General features: G+C 41.3%; 1 protein-coding gene across 1 annotated transcript; it reads left to right on the forward strand.

Annotated features, from left to right (window-relative positions):
• The first annotated feature begins 637 nt into the window (after positions 1-637).
• Positions 638-14,073, forward strand: LOC110978785 (fibroblast growth factor receptor 2-like). Its single transcript, XM_022234068.2, has 14 exons — positions 638-659; positions 1,156-1,455; positions 5,787-6,023; positions 7,764-7,832; positions 8,246-8,369; positions 8,591-8,676; positions 8,965-9,201; positions 9,506-9,616; positions 9,878-10,065; positions 10,536-10,658; positions 10,764-10,875; positions 11,053-11,152; positions 11,550-11,649; positions 11,827-14,073. Exons 1-14 carry the CDS (start codon positions 638-640, stop codon positions 11,902-11,904), a joined length of 1,887 nt encoding a protein of 628 aa, XP_022089760.2. The 3' UTR covers positions 11,905-14,073.
• The last annotated feature ends 548 nt before the right edge of the window (positions 14,074-14,621 follow it).

Consider the following 14,621-nt stretch of genomic DNA (forward strand, 5'->3'; position numbering starts at 1 on the left):
ATTGGTACGGTGTTACACGGCGGCTATCAAGTACGTGAGAAAACACCACGATCTTTTTCCTTTTAGAATAAATTCTTTTCCAGCAATGCTGTGCTAATTAAAACGCTGCTTTTATTATTTCTTCGCGGTTGCTCGCGTTGGTAAACGGGATTCTTTACGATTTTGTTCGTGCAAGAGAAAACTGTCCTTGGAAAACAGCTACACGAATTTTGCACTCCTGTAAACATTTAGGAGGTATACGTACGCTTCAGAATGATTTGCAAAATGTGTTGTTTGCGGAAACAGAAAACTGCTGTAACGGAAAGTCTTCTAAATGAGACTGCAGTTTGCATAAATACATAGAACACTTGAACCTGAATTGACCTATGTATTCTTTGAAGCTAACATCCTGTGACCTTCAGAAAAATAAATGGAATTCATTGTCGTCCATACTGCAGTTTGTTTCAATGCAAAATGTAGAAAGTCTTCTAGATTACGGTCACTAAAGTTTGGAAATGGAACTTAAAGTTTGTACTTTGACGTTTGTTTATTTTTTTAGTATGCTGGTAATTTACAATGGAAAAATAAAATGAATCGCAATTTGAATACGTAGATATCATTGTACGTACAACTTCTCCCATGTACTAAATCCATAACAATGAATTACTTCAACATTTACAGTTTGTAAAGACTTGCATCAGGATATCAGGAGATGCCGAATTAAAGATCACAAGCAAAAGGCCTTCCTAATGTTACAGCGGTTCCTCAACGCACACGCAAACAACAAATTATGTACCATTTTAAAACGTTATCCTTGGGACTCCAGTGTGTCATTGCTGCCTTGATGGTGACTACACAAACTGTACTTGTGTTCTCACAGCCACAAAATGGTGAGATATTTTGTTTGTTGTTTATAGCTTGTTTGCTAAAACCATGTCAGTTGCATAACCTTCGAGAGAAATAGCTTTTTCAGGGAATTTATAACCACACTTTGTTAGTCACAGTACGAATCCCAGACGTTACAAAGTCGAACTTTTAGACTTTGATGTACTGACTGTGCACACTAAGCGCTGGATTCATTAAGACTGTCTATAGTCTCAAAACGAGGACGGAATATTTAAAAAAAAATCTAATTATCCCTTTTCAATATAAAGGTATGATTTTTCTTGATTACAGCTCCTGGTAATTTGGGGTGCTTCGAGGAGGAGTGTCTGGGTCTTCTGTGTCCTCGTGCGTTGCCTAGAGGACCCATAAGCAGCAACTATCAATCCAGTGAATGGTGCTTCAAGCGCTGTCTGGAAGACGAACCCGTCACCTACAAGTACGCTGGACTTGAATTCCAGCATGAATGTTTCTGTGGAAATAACGAAGACTACGACAGATTCGGGAGGAAGCCGGAATCTGATTGTCAAAACAGGTGTACGGGAAACAGTAACCAGATCTGTGGAGGCTTCTTTCGGATTTCCATATACAGAAGTAAGACATTGAAAGAAGAGCCGATTTTAATTTACTAGAGATAACAGGTTTGCCCTTACCCATTGTATATTAATAAGCACTGTATGCTCATTGCTTTTCCGAGAGCTTGCAAAAAAACCCCACAAGCTTACTCGGGTGGGACTCAAACCCACGACCTCCTGCTTACTACTGCAGATGTCTCAACCACTCAACCACCGGGGGTCGAGGAGGAGGAGGAGGTCGTGGGTTCGAGTCCAACCCGAGTGAGTTTGTGGGGTTTTTGGCAAGCTCTCGGACAAGCACTGAGTATACAGTGCTTATTAATATTTGTTGGATCAGGGCAAACCTGTTACATGTATGTAAATTAACATCCCCCCAACGCAAAAATACATCTTGAAAAGAGCCGATGTAATAATAAAAATGTGAACCCCTGACTGACTGGGCAGGGAACAGAGGGCGGGGTATTGACAAATTAGATTTGTAGAGTACATTATATAAATTAAAATAAAACCATGCCCACCAAAAAGGAAATCGGATTTTCTCCTTTTGAGAATCATAAAGTTAACTTTCAAAGAGTGAAAGGAATAGAATTTTAATGAAAATTTGAAGAAAATGAGACCAAAACCTTCTACATGGGTTAAGACAAGTCATTACACAAGTAAACGTACCTTTTCCTTTTTTAAAGGTAACCCCTTCATCGCAATGTTTAGTTAAGGTTATCCATTTCCACATCTTAAATGTTCACCCCACCCCCTATCTGCGCCAATCCGCGGTGGGGGGATTTTAGAGTTTGTCATCACGAATGTTTCCCTCCCATTCGACGTGTCCAACTTATCGACTTCGAACGTGCGCGGTGGTTACTTGACCAGATCCTCGCGAACCACAAAAAACGTCCTCAGCAACTTGCCAATCCTCTGTTTTGAGCCGTCTCGTTTTGAAGACTTCGTTTGCACAACGTTTATCTTCGTGTTTTACATGCACAAAACCGATCCAGTCACGTACGGTGCACGGAACACCTTAGGCCGTGCAAGCGTAGCATACGGTATAGTGTGGACCTCTGCCAAAAGAGAAGTCCACATAATGTGAGGTGCGATGGCGTTGAGTTTGTTTCTGCATTCAATTGGGGACCCTGAACAATAGAGGACAATAAGGTTCCCGATTGACAGAGGGTCCCCGATTGACAACTGTGTACAAAACATATGGGTGGTCTTCTAAAAAAGTTAAAGTACAAACAAAAGAGGAACAATAGGGGGTCCCAAGTTGCAGGCAAATACACACTTGTGTGGGTGGTGTGTAAGGTTGGGTGTACAAGTGGATGTACATGTACGCTGAAATTGTGCGTCAGCGCGGAGCCGGTTGGGTGTACATGTACATTACATATTCATGTGGTTCATGCATGTATAGTACACTTGTGCTCAAAATTCCCCTTTGAAAAGTTACACACTTTTCTAAATTCTAAACAGATACGGCCCAGATTTCTTTTTTGCTCCTGGTCAAAATAATTCATACCCTATATTAGCAGAGAGGCAGCGCCACCACCACGCTTGGGGCTGTGCTCTTCGGTTTGTATGCTTCTCCTTGCTTCCTCCAGATGCGGCCAGCGTATCGTGAATGGCCATTAAGAAGGCGAAGGCTACACGGCAATACGGGCGATTCACAATATATTCAATATATTCAATATTCAATATTCAATAGACTGATTGCGCCAACTAAATCACGTGACCTATAGTGGGTATCAACCCCACAGCAACGTGTGTTTTGAGTGTTGCCTACAAACAATACAACAAAGGTACGGTATAGTACCCAGCACATCAGTAGTCCGAGTACTCGCGCGACAGAGGGTGCTAAGCATAGCGTACAGCGGAAATTATAGATGGCGCTCTGCCCAGTAACAGAGGCAAATGTTAGGCGCGAATTACTGTGTGTTAAGCGAGCGCGGCGCATAAGCTCGGCCTTATGCGTAGTGCGATAGGGCAGCAAAAGTCACTGCTTTGTCATGTGAGCGCTTACGTGGGCGTGGTCACAGCAGCGCAAAGGTTATATAACGCGTGACGGGCGCTCGTACGTATTGCGTCGTTATTAGACCTTGTGTTGGATCCTGCTACTAAAACCCTGAGCTGTGGTTTAAGCAGAGCAACTGAGCGGGCGCACAGGTGAGACCCTCGTACGTTGGGTCGTTATTGTGGCTAGTTCCTAGTCCCGAGTGGTGCGTGTGTCGTTGAGGGGCTTCGTGGGTTAATTAAGGGGCTATTTGGTGGTGTGGTAAGAGTTCCTTGTGGGAGCTTACGGTCGATTAAGGGTAGATTGCTATCTCGCAGCGCAAGTTGTGAGTAGTGCATTAGCCCTGAGATCATAGCCCTATTGTCTTATTCAGGTCCCGGTGGCACTGGATGCACACGGGTTATCGTGGGGCTCATTGCTCCGGGCAAGGTCTAGTCACACAGTCTTCCCATTGAGAGGGCCCTCTGCTGGTATATTGGTTGAGTGTGTTGATGAATAACCAGCCGCTTATTAATTGTTGTATATAAGTCAGGTGTCCAGGCGAAGTTTATTTCAAGTCAGGTCTGTCCAGGTTACGTCATTAAGTTTCGACCAATCAGATTAGCCATCATCTCGACGAAGACCAACTTCTTGGGGGACGGTATACTTCGGTCCCAACGGCTTGTCCCTAGCCGCTCAGGGACTCTCCGGTGTGCCGTCTGATGCGCTGCGGCTCGAGGAGGAGGGCGCCCTCGCCTTCGTCGGAGGGGCGCGGCGCTACAGTACGGTACCTACCGTCGGCTTTATATTTGGTAAATGATTTTTATGAATCGCTTTGCTTTTGGTGGACGCCGTGTTTGTTGAATTAATATACCCACTATAGGTCTCGTGACTTAGCGGGCGCAGTCGATCTACTCTCAATACGATCAGACGATTGAAAGTAAGGAGTCAAGTATGTTAAATTCAGACTTTTCAGGCTGCAAATTTTTGTGGAAAAGTCCTCCAGGATGATTTGACACTAAAAATGAAAAATAACGGCAATTTACCACGAGCTGTGCAGTGAGCGTGGTTTGAACCAATGGTCCGTGTTTCAACTGATGTGGCGTCACACTTACGAACGAACCGGATACTGCATGTACTGTGTGGACTCCGCGGGTGCGCGCGACGAAGTTCAACACATAGAGCCTCGGTCTCGATGTGGATATGCGCAGACAGTGCTAATGTGAAATCCCTCTATTGGGTCGACAGATTTCGCGCATTGTGATTGGCCAACGCAGTGCAAACTCTTGGAGGTGCGCTTTTGTGAATCGCCTGTTACAACAGTGCTGAATATCACCAGGAAGCATAAGAGGTCCAACACACCGAAAACCTCAATGGGCGTGATAGGAAGTGCAAAGTCTCTCCTAGATTCGCCAGAAAAATCTGCCGGGAGGCCAACAACAACCCATAGATCACAACCAAGGCCATAAAAAGATGGAGTTGTTTGGCCACATGGATATGACCTACGTCTGGAGGAAGAAAGAAGCCTAGTTAGGTCGATACGTAAACACGTCTGATTGGGAAGTGAAGAAAAACATAGGGGAAACTCGACAGCAAATCTAAAACCTTCACTCCTTTCTCCACCACAGCCCACTTTTGAAAACTTCAGCAAGATTTCGAATTCTTTGTTTCGAGCCTTCAAAATCGCTTCAAAACGTAAACAAACTTTCTCTTACGGAAGGAGCTTTTCACAAAACTCACTAGTCTTGACCACTCTGGTTATATTTCTCAATCTCATTTTCACAAACACGTCAGGAAAGGTTTTACTATGAAAACATTTCTGGGCAGGTATTTTTAGTTCCCAAAAAAAGAAAATAAGACGTAAATTTCATGAAACGAAGCAGCTGCCAGCCTGGTACGAATTCTTTTGGCCCTTATTACGAGTACAAATGGGTCATTCCATGAGGCTGGGGCACAAGTTGTGACGGTGTCCACTGTTATGGGGGTTCCATAAAAATGAAAAAGCTATTGCCTTGCATGTGGATTCCAAATTGACATTGTTGTAGATCTTGCATAACAGAGGTGTATTTTTACAGAGAAAATGACCTACTCTACGTCATGACAGGTGGTAAAAATTACAAATTGTGCCCCAACCTCATGGAATGACACAAATAATTATCCCTGAAGCATACATGCCCCAATGCCTTGATCTTTTCAGAGTTGAAACGCCATAGGTGAACTGAACAGGAAGGTACGCGTTTCCGGCCAAAAGAAGGCACAACCACGCGCCTAGCTTGAATGGTTATATTAACCTCTTTTTCCTTAGAAAATAAATGCATACTTCCTATTCAACACTTTGTGTCTCTCACAAAACTCCCCTATTTCACGTTCAGTATCCCAAGGCGTGTGCAGTAATGACATTGGACCACCGGCGAACGGAGACCACACCATCAACAACCCGCGTTCACTGTCTTACAATCTCAACAACTTCAAGTTCTTCAGGACTCGTGTGGATTTCTCCTGTGACGTTGGATATACTCTTCATGGAGCCTCGTCCATTGAATGCATAGACACGGGCTACAACAACGTCACGTGGAGTGATGCCGTACCGACCTGTCAAGGTGGCTTGGGTATGCAAAACCTTATGTGTAATGAAGAAACGTGTTAGCAGTTTTATGACTTTTATGAAGTCTACGAAAAAGAGTTGGATAAACCATACTGTCATCGTTCTAGATAACTTTTACTTTTGAAACGGCAACCCCGGATCCGGAACACAACACAGAAATGAAATAAAAGCAAAACGGATTCAAGTGCTTCGTAATACCTTATTAACTCAATTCACCTCCCACTCATTCTCTACGTTAATTTATGTACATGTACAATCCTTTATCAATACTGACTCTTTCCTTAAAAAAACGGCAATGTCACAGTCCAATGGTTTTCCAAGGTTTGTCTAGCTGTGAACACCTCAAGGGCCAAGTAACTCAGCTGCAGTAGCAGCAAACCCAGGTTTCTGGTCTTGTCAAACTGCTCCATCTCAGGTTCTGGATCTCCAGTCGGTCCGCAGATCCGACTTCATAATTATGGAAGGCCACTTAAAAGGCATAACATTCAAAACCTTTCAAATTCTCTTATCGTACATTACCATCGACGAACTAATTTCTATGTTTTACTTTTAAACTCGGTCAATTTAACTCAAATCTCTACTCTAAATCAGTTTACTGGTAATTTGGCCTGGTTTGCCGAATTCTGGTGCTGGGACAAAGTAGCCTATACCTAGTATCTAGAACTGACCGAAGACCTAATCTTCTGAATCTAGATTTCTGTCTTTACAGTTGAAGCCGGTCTCAAACATGCTCTGAGGATTTCTCTCGATCTTCACTCTGCCAAGTCCAAAATGTCTTCTCACTCTCCTTATCTCTATCTCGGCAAGCTACCTTCTCATTCTTCTGATACACTACAATGAATAAAAGCAGGCGCAAACGTACACTAAAGCTTAACCGGGTGGATATATTGTCGGGCAATTAGGACCTACTTGTTCTTTAACTACCGTGGCCTGTTCACAAAACGTTCTTGCGTAAGCCGGAAGGCGTTTTTCCGCTCGAGTACTCCAAAATCGTAAGTGGCTGAGACATTTACGCGGCAACCGATTTGACACATGATTGGATAAAAACTTTTTGGACCATTCCATTTATTACACAGGTTGCAAAGAGATTTAAAAAACGAAACAAATGATACATGATACACGCGTAAAAATTAAAACGATTAGTTCTACGGTTACACTGTGATATATACCAACAACTAAAGTGTAGTTGCAGTTGATTTCCTTCGACATTACAACAACTTTTTTCTTTAACTTAGGAAACAGTCTGACATCCTTACTGGATTAAATGCATTAATGACATTGCTTTCTTGGAACTTGAGAGGGGGCGCTGTTGCTGTGAAGTCATCTAGGGAAGACATGGTTCAGTGCATACATTTCTCTGTTCGAATTGTGAACCCAGAATATACTCACTGCAAGCAATTCCGAGAAAGTGATAGTTACTTGTTGAATTCTATGCACTAACAGTGAATCATTTCAGACGTGAAAACGGCAACAAAATCTTCATTTCAATGCAAGGACATTTTGTGTACAAACCAATGGTACTTTTCAGTTTGGTTCATGAATATGGAAATATTCATGAGCACAAACCCAAAAGGTAGCATATAAAATAGTGAAACCAGAATGGAAAATGAAGTTAAATATTAGACTCAATGGTCCAGTTTAGATGTCTGTATTAAAATCCTTCGACGGTGGCTAAAACGTTTTTCCATTGCAGCTGCCCTTCATGATTTAGTCAATAATAACACTGTTACGTCAAATCACGCAGAGAGCAACACGATTGGAACTACCAAAACAAACAAACCTACCGAAACAGCTGGAACTGAAAGTGGAAATGGTAAGTGGGTAGACAACCTAAATAATTAATGAACGGGTAAGACTGATTTCCAAACAAATATACATAGTCCATTTGTGATGTCTTGCTTCCATGAAATGTGTCTCGTCTACGACACTGGTACCATCGAAAATAACTGCAACTGGACAGGCTTGAAGAAATTACACGACCAGTCAGGAGGGCGTCAGTAAAATGCCAACAACTAAAATCTGCTTGGGTCGTACAGATGCTTGTATGAAGCCCACATTTAGTACCGGCTTTGTCAAGAAAAACCACAAACACCATCACACCACACAAACGCTCATTTGTTGATTTCTAAGATACCGTCACTGCAATTCAGTTCCGATAATGGAATAGTAAATTCTGGTGGCACCAAAAGCACACCAAACAGTTACGAACGGCAATTTCTCGTGCAGAACGATGGAATGCTGGTGTGGTAGTTGGACCGTTGGTGGCGGGCTTCTTTATCACTGGACTGATAGCACTGGCTCTATTAATACTTCTGAGGCGGCGTAAACGCCAGCTGGTCCGAAATGAGAGGTGAGACACAGGTGTCACTATAGAGATATTGCTTTCATGCAAAGAGGCTAAACTCACTACAAGGCCAAGGATTTCCACTTACTTGAAAAACAATGTGTAATCCTACCATAATTTAATGTTTATCATCCTATCTACCTAAAGGCAGTTATTTTTCTCCGAGCCACACCCTCAAGGTAGCCCATCTAGTTAACGGGTTATGCTTTTTATCCTTTTCTTCCTAGCATACCCGAGTTACGCAACAACCAGTCAAGATCGTTGGCAAGAAATAGATCGGGTTCTTCAACAGAAGCGAAAAAAGAACTTCCAGGTAAAAATTCAAACAACATTGTCGTCGGAATATAAAGAAGACATGGATTGGTAAATAATTATATTTGTGATAAGCCACATATATAAGCACTGTCATCAAAACAAGCTAGGAATATGAGGGGAGATCGGAAACTAACCTAAAGGTGGTTTTTCTGCAAACGTTAGCTGCCCTTACAAAATGCGGGTAAAATTAAGAGTAGTCTATAAACAATTATGACCTTGAGTGCAATCAATTTGGAGCGAGAGATGTAATACACAGTGAGAATTAGTTTTGTTGGTTTTTAAACAGCTATTCCGTTGACCACAGTCGTCACATCGCCAGCGAATGATGTCTGTCCTGAGTACGAGAACAAACCTGTACAGCTGCCATACGGTAATATTGGCCCCAATCTCTCGTTTTCCCGAGATCTCGTGGAAATAGGGAAGGAGGTTGGTCGAGGTGTCTTTGGGAGAGTGCTGCTTGGCACAGTTCTTGGGATCGAAGGAGTTGGTAAACGAAGTAAAGTGGCAATCAAAACAATCAAAGGTAAATTACTGTTTGTCATCTGCGATTCTACACAAGAAACGTAACTAAAAGGAGTATTACACACTTCCAAACTGAATTTAAATCCAGCAGGTGCCATTCTCCATGGATTTTTTTAAAACTCAACATTGCCAACCTTACAGCCTGAAAAGACAGAAATATCACGTTAGGATAAATTTATCAATTCATGCAGCATGGAGATCACAACAGCATAATATCCCACACCTGCACGCACTTTAAGTTCAGTTTTACACACGTTATCAAGTTTACATTTTACACGACTTGATATTTCTTTTCCAACCGACAGAGGGCGCTGACAGACAGGCCAAAGTAGAGTTACTCAAGGAGCTAGATGTAATGAAAAAGATTGGTTTTCACCCAAACATTGTCAGGTTGCTTGGCTATTGCATAGAGACAGGTAGGGCTCAAAGCAAAGTTTACATTATTGAACACAGATAAGTCAAATTCTACAATTAAAATGGATCATTTCTTCGAATACTGCGCAATGTAGAATTTACGGCATAAGAACGCTCAGGAATTTCAAGAGACTACTGAAAGATTGTCTAGTAATACTCTCAGATTTCACCTTTACCCCAAAAATGCATTGTGCCTGCAGTGAAAGATTGAAATAATGGAATTTTGCAAGATATCGTGGTCGATTTTGTGTACTTTAATAAAGATCCTATTTATATCATCGTGGAGTATCTTGGCAAGGGAGACCTCAAGAAAGTTCTGGTGGGATACAGGACTACAGACACTGGTAGCGATTATACCAATATCTCTGGCCCGAGTCGCTCACTCTCACTGAGATTGCTCAAATTTGCCCGGGACGTGGCCGATGGAATGACATACTTGGCCTCACAAAAGGTAGGTGTCTTTCAACACAAGTTTTAGAAATTAGATAGAAAATTGGAATACGGTAAAAAATAACCATGTTTGGTGTAGCGTAGGCCTCTCAAAATCTTCAAACACACATACAAAATACAGTTCATCGTTTTTGTTAATCGCGAAAGCCATAAAATCACAGGCTCTAAGATACGGTAAGATAAGACAAGCTTTATTAAAATCCAAAACCTCGAAAATTACATTGCTGTCGTCGCTCATTTAAATAAACAATTTCACGTAAACGTAAACAAAAATAAATAAGATAATACCCAACCCAGTTTAAAAGAAACACGCCCAGGAAATGAAAAACTCCAAAAATCTAATTAAAAATTTATTAATCGTACAAAAAACATACACACAAATAAGCCTAACAAAAGACAGTCTCTAGATAGTCTCCAGATTGAAAGATAGTCTCTTAAGCGCCTTCAGTTTCCGTCCCCATTCGGTTGTAGTGCATTCATCGCGACCTGGCTGCCCGTAACGTGCTGGTAGACGACAACATGGTGTGTAAGGTATCTGACTTTGGGCTGGCCCGTGACGTCATCAATATCAGAGTCTACCAGAGAGAATCAAAGGTATGATTTCTCTTTCACTTTTTAAAGAGCAAAATATTTCCAATATGAAAAAAAGAAATATGACAGTTCAATTCAATTGTCAATTCTGTCTAATTCTGTTGATAGGGTCCACTGCCCATGCGCTGGATGGCATTGGAATCCCTACTCGATGACGTGTACACAATCCAGAGTGACGTATGGTCTTTTGGCATTCTGATGTGGGAAATCGTCACACTTGGTGAGATCATTGAGCAGAATACACCAGTTCCTGACTGGACACGGACAATTCCATTTTCAGATATTTTGAATGTTGTGACGTTAGCTTGATCTTTATACTCGTCTTAAAGTTTATCAAATGATTTAAATACTGTCAGACAATAACACACCTTTAAATGTAAATGTATGTTCGTGGCAGGTGCTCGGCCGTACCCACACATTATGACTGCAAAAGACATGGTGCACCAGCTAAGGGGAGGCTACCGCATGGCTAAACCAACAAACTGCAAGAAGGAACTGTAAGCACAACGGACTCGGTCCGCATAGTTTAAGTCACATTCACCACGAGACCCTACAAAATAATAATATATTTTACTGTCCTTACACTGCAGTCTCCTGTGATAAGACGCGAAGGACTGCATGATAGATAATATATAAAATGGAGGTTAAGACATAGCGCACCTTTTGAAACATTGAGTTGATAGGCTGGTGTGGCATTAGGTTTGGACAGAGTGCAATATGGGCGACTTTGCCGCTCTGCGCATGACTTCGACAATGACGCCTGACAAGGATCAGATTTCATGGGAATCGAAAATTTTATAGGGTTATAGATCAGTGTAATTTTTATACACCTTGGTCATGATTCGGGAGACCGTTTCAAATGCAGTACATAATTTCTATAAACGTTTTCCACAGATATTCCATCATGCGGAGTTGCTGGTACGCTAACCCGCAGTCAAGACCAACGTTTCAAGAAATTCTGGAGAAGATAGAGGGATTGTTGGGTCAAGAAATGGTAAATAAAATGAGAGACACTTCGTACAGTTTGAACTAATCACTGACCGAGAATAGAACAGTCAGAAAAAGTGTTAGTGCTAACCGCATTTATTGTCCCAAATTACGTATCTGTACAGAGTACTAGTGCTTCAATCGTGTTTAATTCCATTCAACAATGGTCTGTGATTTCATACAGGATTACATCACTGTAAACCACATTGACGAAAGAATCTACGAAGTTCCAAGCATAATGGACGAGAAGGAGAAATTGTGAAACAAACAGGCTTAATGGAAAGGCATCTCATGAAAAGCAAGAGCTTGAATCAAACAATAGTGTAGAATTTAATTACTATGAACGAGATGAATGCATTCATATATCAAGGACACAGTCTTGAGAAACAGAGACAGGCGCAGAAGGTGTGTAACTTGCTGACTTTGACCACTAACTCATTGATGATGTTATGATTAAGTGAAAGGTCTGCTGTAATGGTTAATTCTGTTTCGGACTTGCTTTTCGTGAAGAAGTGTCATTATCTTATATATTGCTATAACCTACTATCCAGTTTTATGCTGAAGGTGGAATTGGATGAGTGTCCATATCAGATGACCTTACAATCTCTTGTTATCCTTGCTTTGCCATCCGACCGAATCAAATGAGTCATGTTTATTATCATTAATAGCATATGTTAAAGCATGCAATTTGCCTTGAATAATTTGAAAATTTCACATCATTGGCTGTAGCTGTTGTAGTGTGATTTTAAACTTCATATACTAGCGGGTTGTATTGCACCTGCCTACCGTACCTGGGAATGTAGAATTTATGACTCGCTCTGTGAAAATGAGTCATAAGGCAAGAAGCCTCTTTTTGAGTTTTACTTTGTATTAGATAGAGGAATTTGAGTATTTTCTTTTGATGTGTCGCTCAGTTTGGCATGATGAAAATGGACGTTGTGTAGATTCTAAAAAGTAGAGGATTCCTACTGCTTAAGCACTGTGCCAGATTCTTTTAAAGGTCTTTCATTCAAAAGTAGCTCTGGAGACATGTGACTCACTTTCACAGAGCGGGTCACATTTGTGAAATGTCAAGTGTGATGAACAGAAGCCACAGACGTAAAAAACAAGAAACCAGACTTTGCGGGAGCCTAGACTGCATTGCACACCTGTAATATTAAGCCCTGCTCTTTATGGAGAGCGAAAACGGCAGTGTCCACACGTTACAGACGTATTTCATGTTAGGCCTGTAATTATATTATATGTATAATAAGCATACGTTATTAGCAAGGGTGAATGGAAGGGGCCAACGAGGGATTTCGAGTCGTTTAAGTGCATTTTTAACAAAATATTATTGTTTATCCTACACTCTTAAAGCGTGTGGAAAGTCCCCAAATTTTGATAATTTGATAATTTTGAAAGAGTTTGCTATTCTGGGAGAGTCTGGATCCCTAGACAGCTGACAAATCCAACACGTACTACTTCCATACCACCTGGTTATCATGAACCTTTCAACGCCATGCAGGACAGTATCATACAAACATTCGCGCAACCTTTGAACATGACTGGACTGATGTACTTGTATATCACAGTAAAAATAAACAAAAAACACCATAAAACACATAGAACACAAAAGAAAACAAAGCCAAACCGCAATCAACAGGACAGGGTTCTGTTGATGAGCAATAGCATTTTGAAAAGATAGTTTGGTGCCATGCTGTGATAGCCTTGAGCTACTGATCTCGATGTTGACACGATATAAACAAGATTTTAAATCATTAACATGAACTTGGATGAGGTCAACACGACTATCATAAAACCAAAATCAGTGGCGTAAATTTTGTGCTCGATTTTTGAGGGAGTTGAAGTAAATAGGGAATCGTGTATGGTGCGACACCATACGACACTGTATAGGGGGCAGTGTTCACGATAAAGATGTATATCTGTGATATGTATTGAATTTTTGCAGAATCTTACACTAGAATGACATCTTTATGGCTTTTTGTTGTTCTCCTTTTTGAGTGATATAGAACAAAGCTTGGTTGTTGGGAGATCCTTAAAATTCTTCACTTGAATTTGCTTCAATTTTTCTCACCACGGGATTTAATCTCCCAGTCGAAAAGTAGGGGGTATATAGGCTAGCCAGGAATTTACGCCCACGATGATTCAATGGCCATTGAATAATTTCATGTTAAAATGGTATGGATTGGAATGATAATAAAGACGCAGCATCTTGATTAGGAATCACCGGTGACAACATTTCCTTCCTGTTCGATGATTTTTTTTTCTGTTACCTTGTGCGATAGCCTTTAAGCTGTGGTTAACCATTCATTGATATGTTAACCATCAACAACGTATTCGTCCAGGATTGTATTCTTAGATTATGACGTCATTACCTATCTACTCAATAACATCACGCTCAATAACACCAGAATAAAAGACGAGAAAGGCATAGTACCGATTAGTCTGTTTTAAAAAGCTGACTACTTGTTTAGTTTTTAGAAACGTTTTTGAACCTGTTTTCCCCAAAACGTTTCGTCTGTTCTGACGCTGAATGAGTTTGGAGATGATTCCGCGTTATTGGCCGTGAAAACCATGTGTTTTGCGACATTCGAGGAAATCGATAATTTACTCCGATAGTGAGTATCGCTCTTTTGAATAAAAATCGATTTGTGTATATATGCGGGGAATTCCATATAATCATATCGTATATATAACAATGTCGCAACACAAGTTTCTGTCGTCAGGTAGCAAACGCAGAAACGACATATCGCCATTTCAGAACGTGCAGTCTCGAGCATAACCATATCACATAAATCCCCAGAATCACACGGTTATATACTGCTGGACAGGATCACGATTGATACTGGAGAAACAGGTGGTCGCCAGGGGACCGCACGACCCGAGACATCAACGGTGAGACAACAGGAGAGAAAGAAGGCAGGTGGGAGAGGAAAACAAGAACGCCATAGGTAAAGGAACTAAGGCAGGACTAGTGTC

Source organism: Acanthaster planci, unplaced genomic scaffold (genome assembly GCF_054643075.1).
Source record: "Acanthaster planci isolate LZ-2023a unplaced genomic scaffold, COTS_SCS Contig95, whole genome shotgun sequence".
NCBI lineage: Eukaryota > Metazoa > Echinodermata > Asteroidea > Valvatida > Acanthasteridae > Acanthaster > Acanthaster planci.

What these genes read in the sequence shown, in the direction of transcription:
- LOC110978785 (XM_022234068.2), top strand. Translation starts at nt 638, where the DNA reads ATGAATTACTTCAACATTTACA. An exon ending in TCGGATTTCCATATACAGAA is followed by an intron (nt 1,456 to 5,786) that starts GTAAGACATTGA and finishes TTTCACGTTCAG; the next exon opens with TATCCCAAGGCGTGTGCAGT. An exon ending in GTGGGAAATCGTCACACTTG is followed by an intron (nt 10,876 to 11,052) that starts GTGAGATCATTG and finishes TGTTCGTGGCAG; the next exon opens with GTGCTCGGCCGTACCCACAC.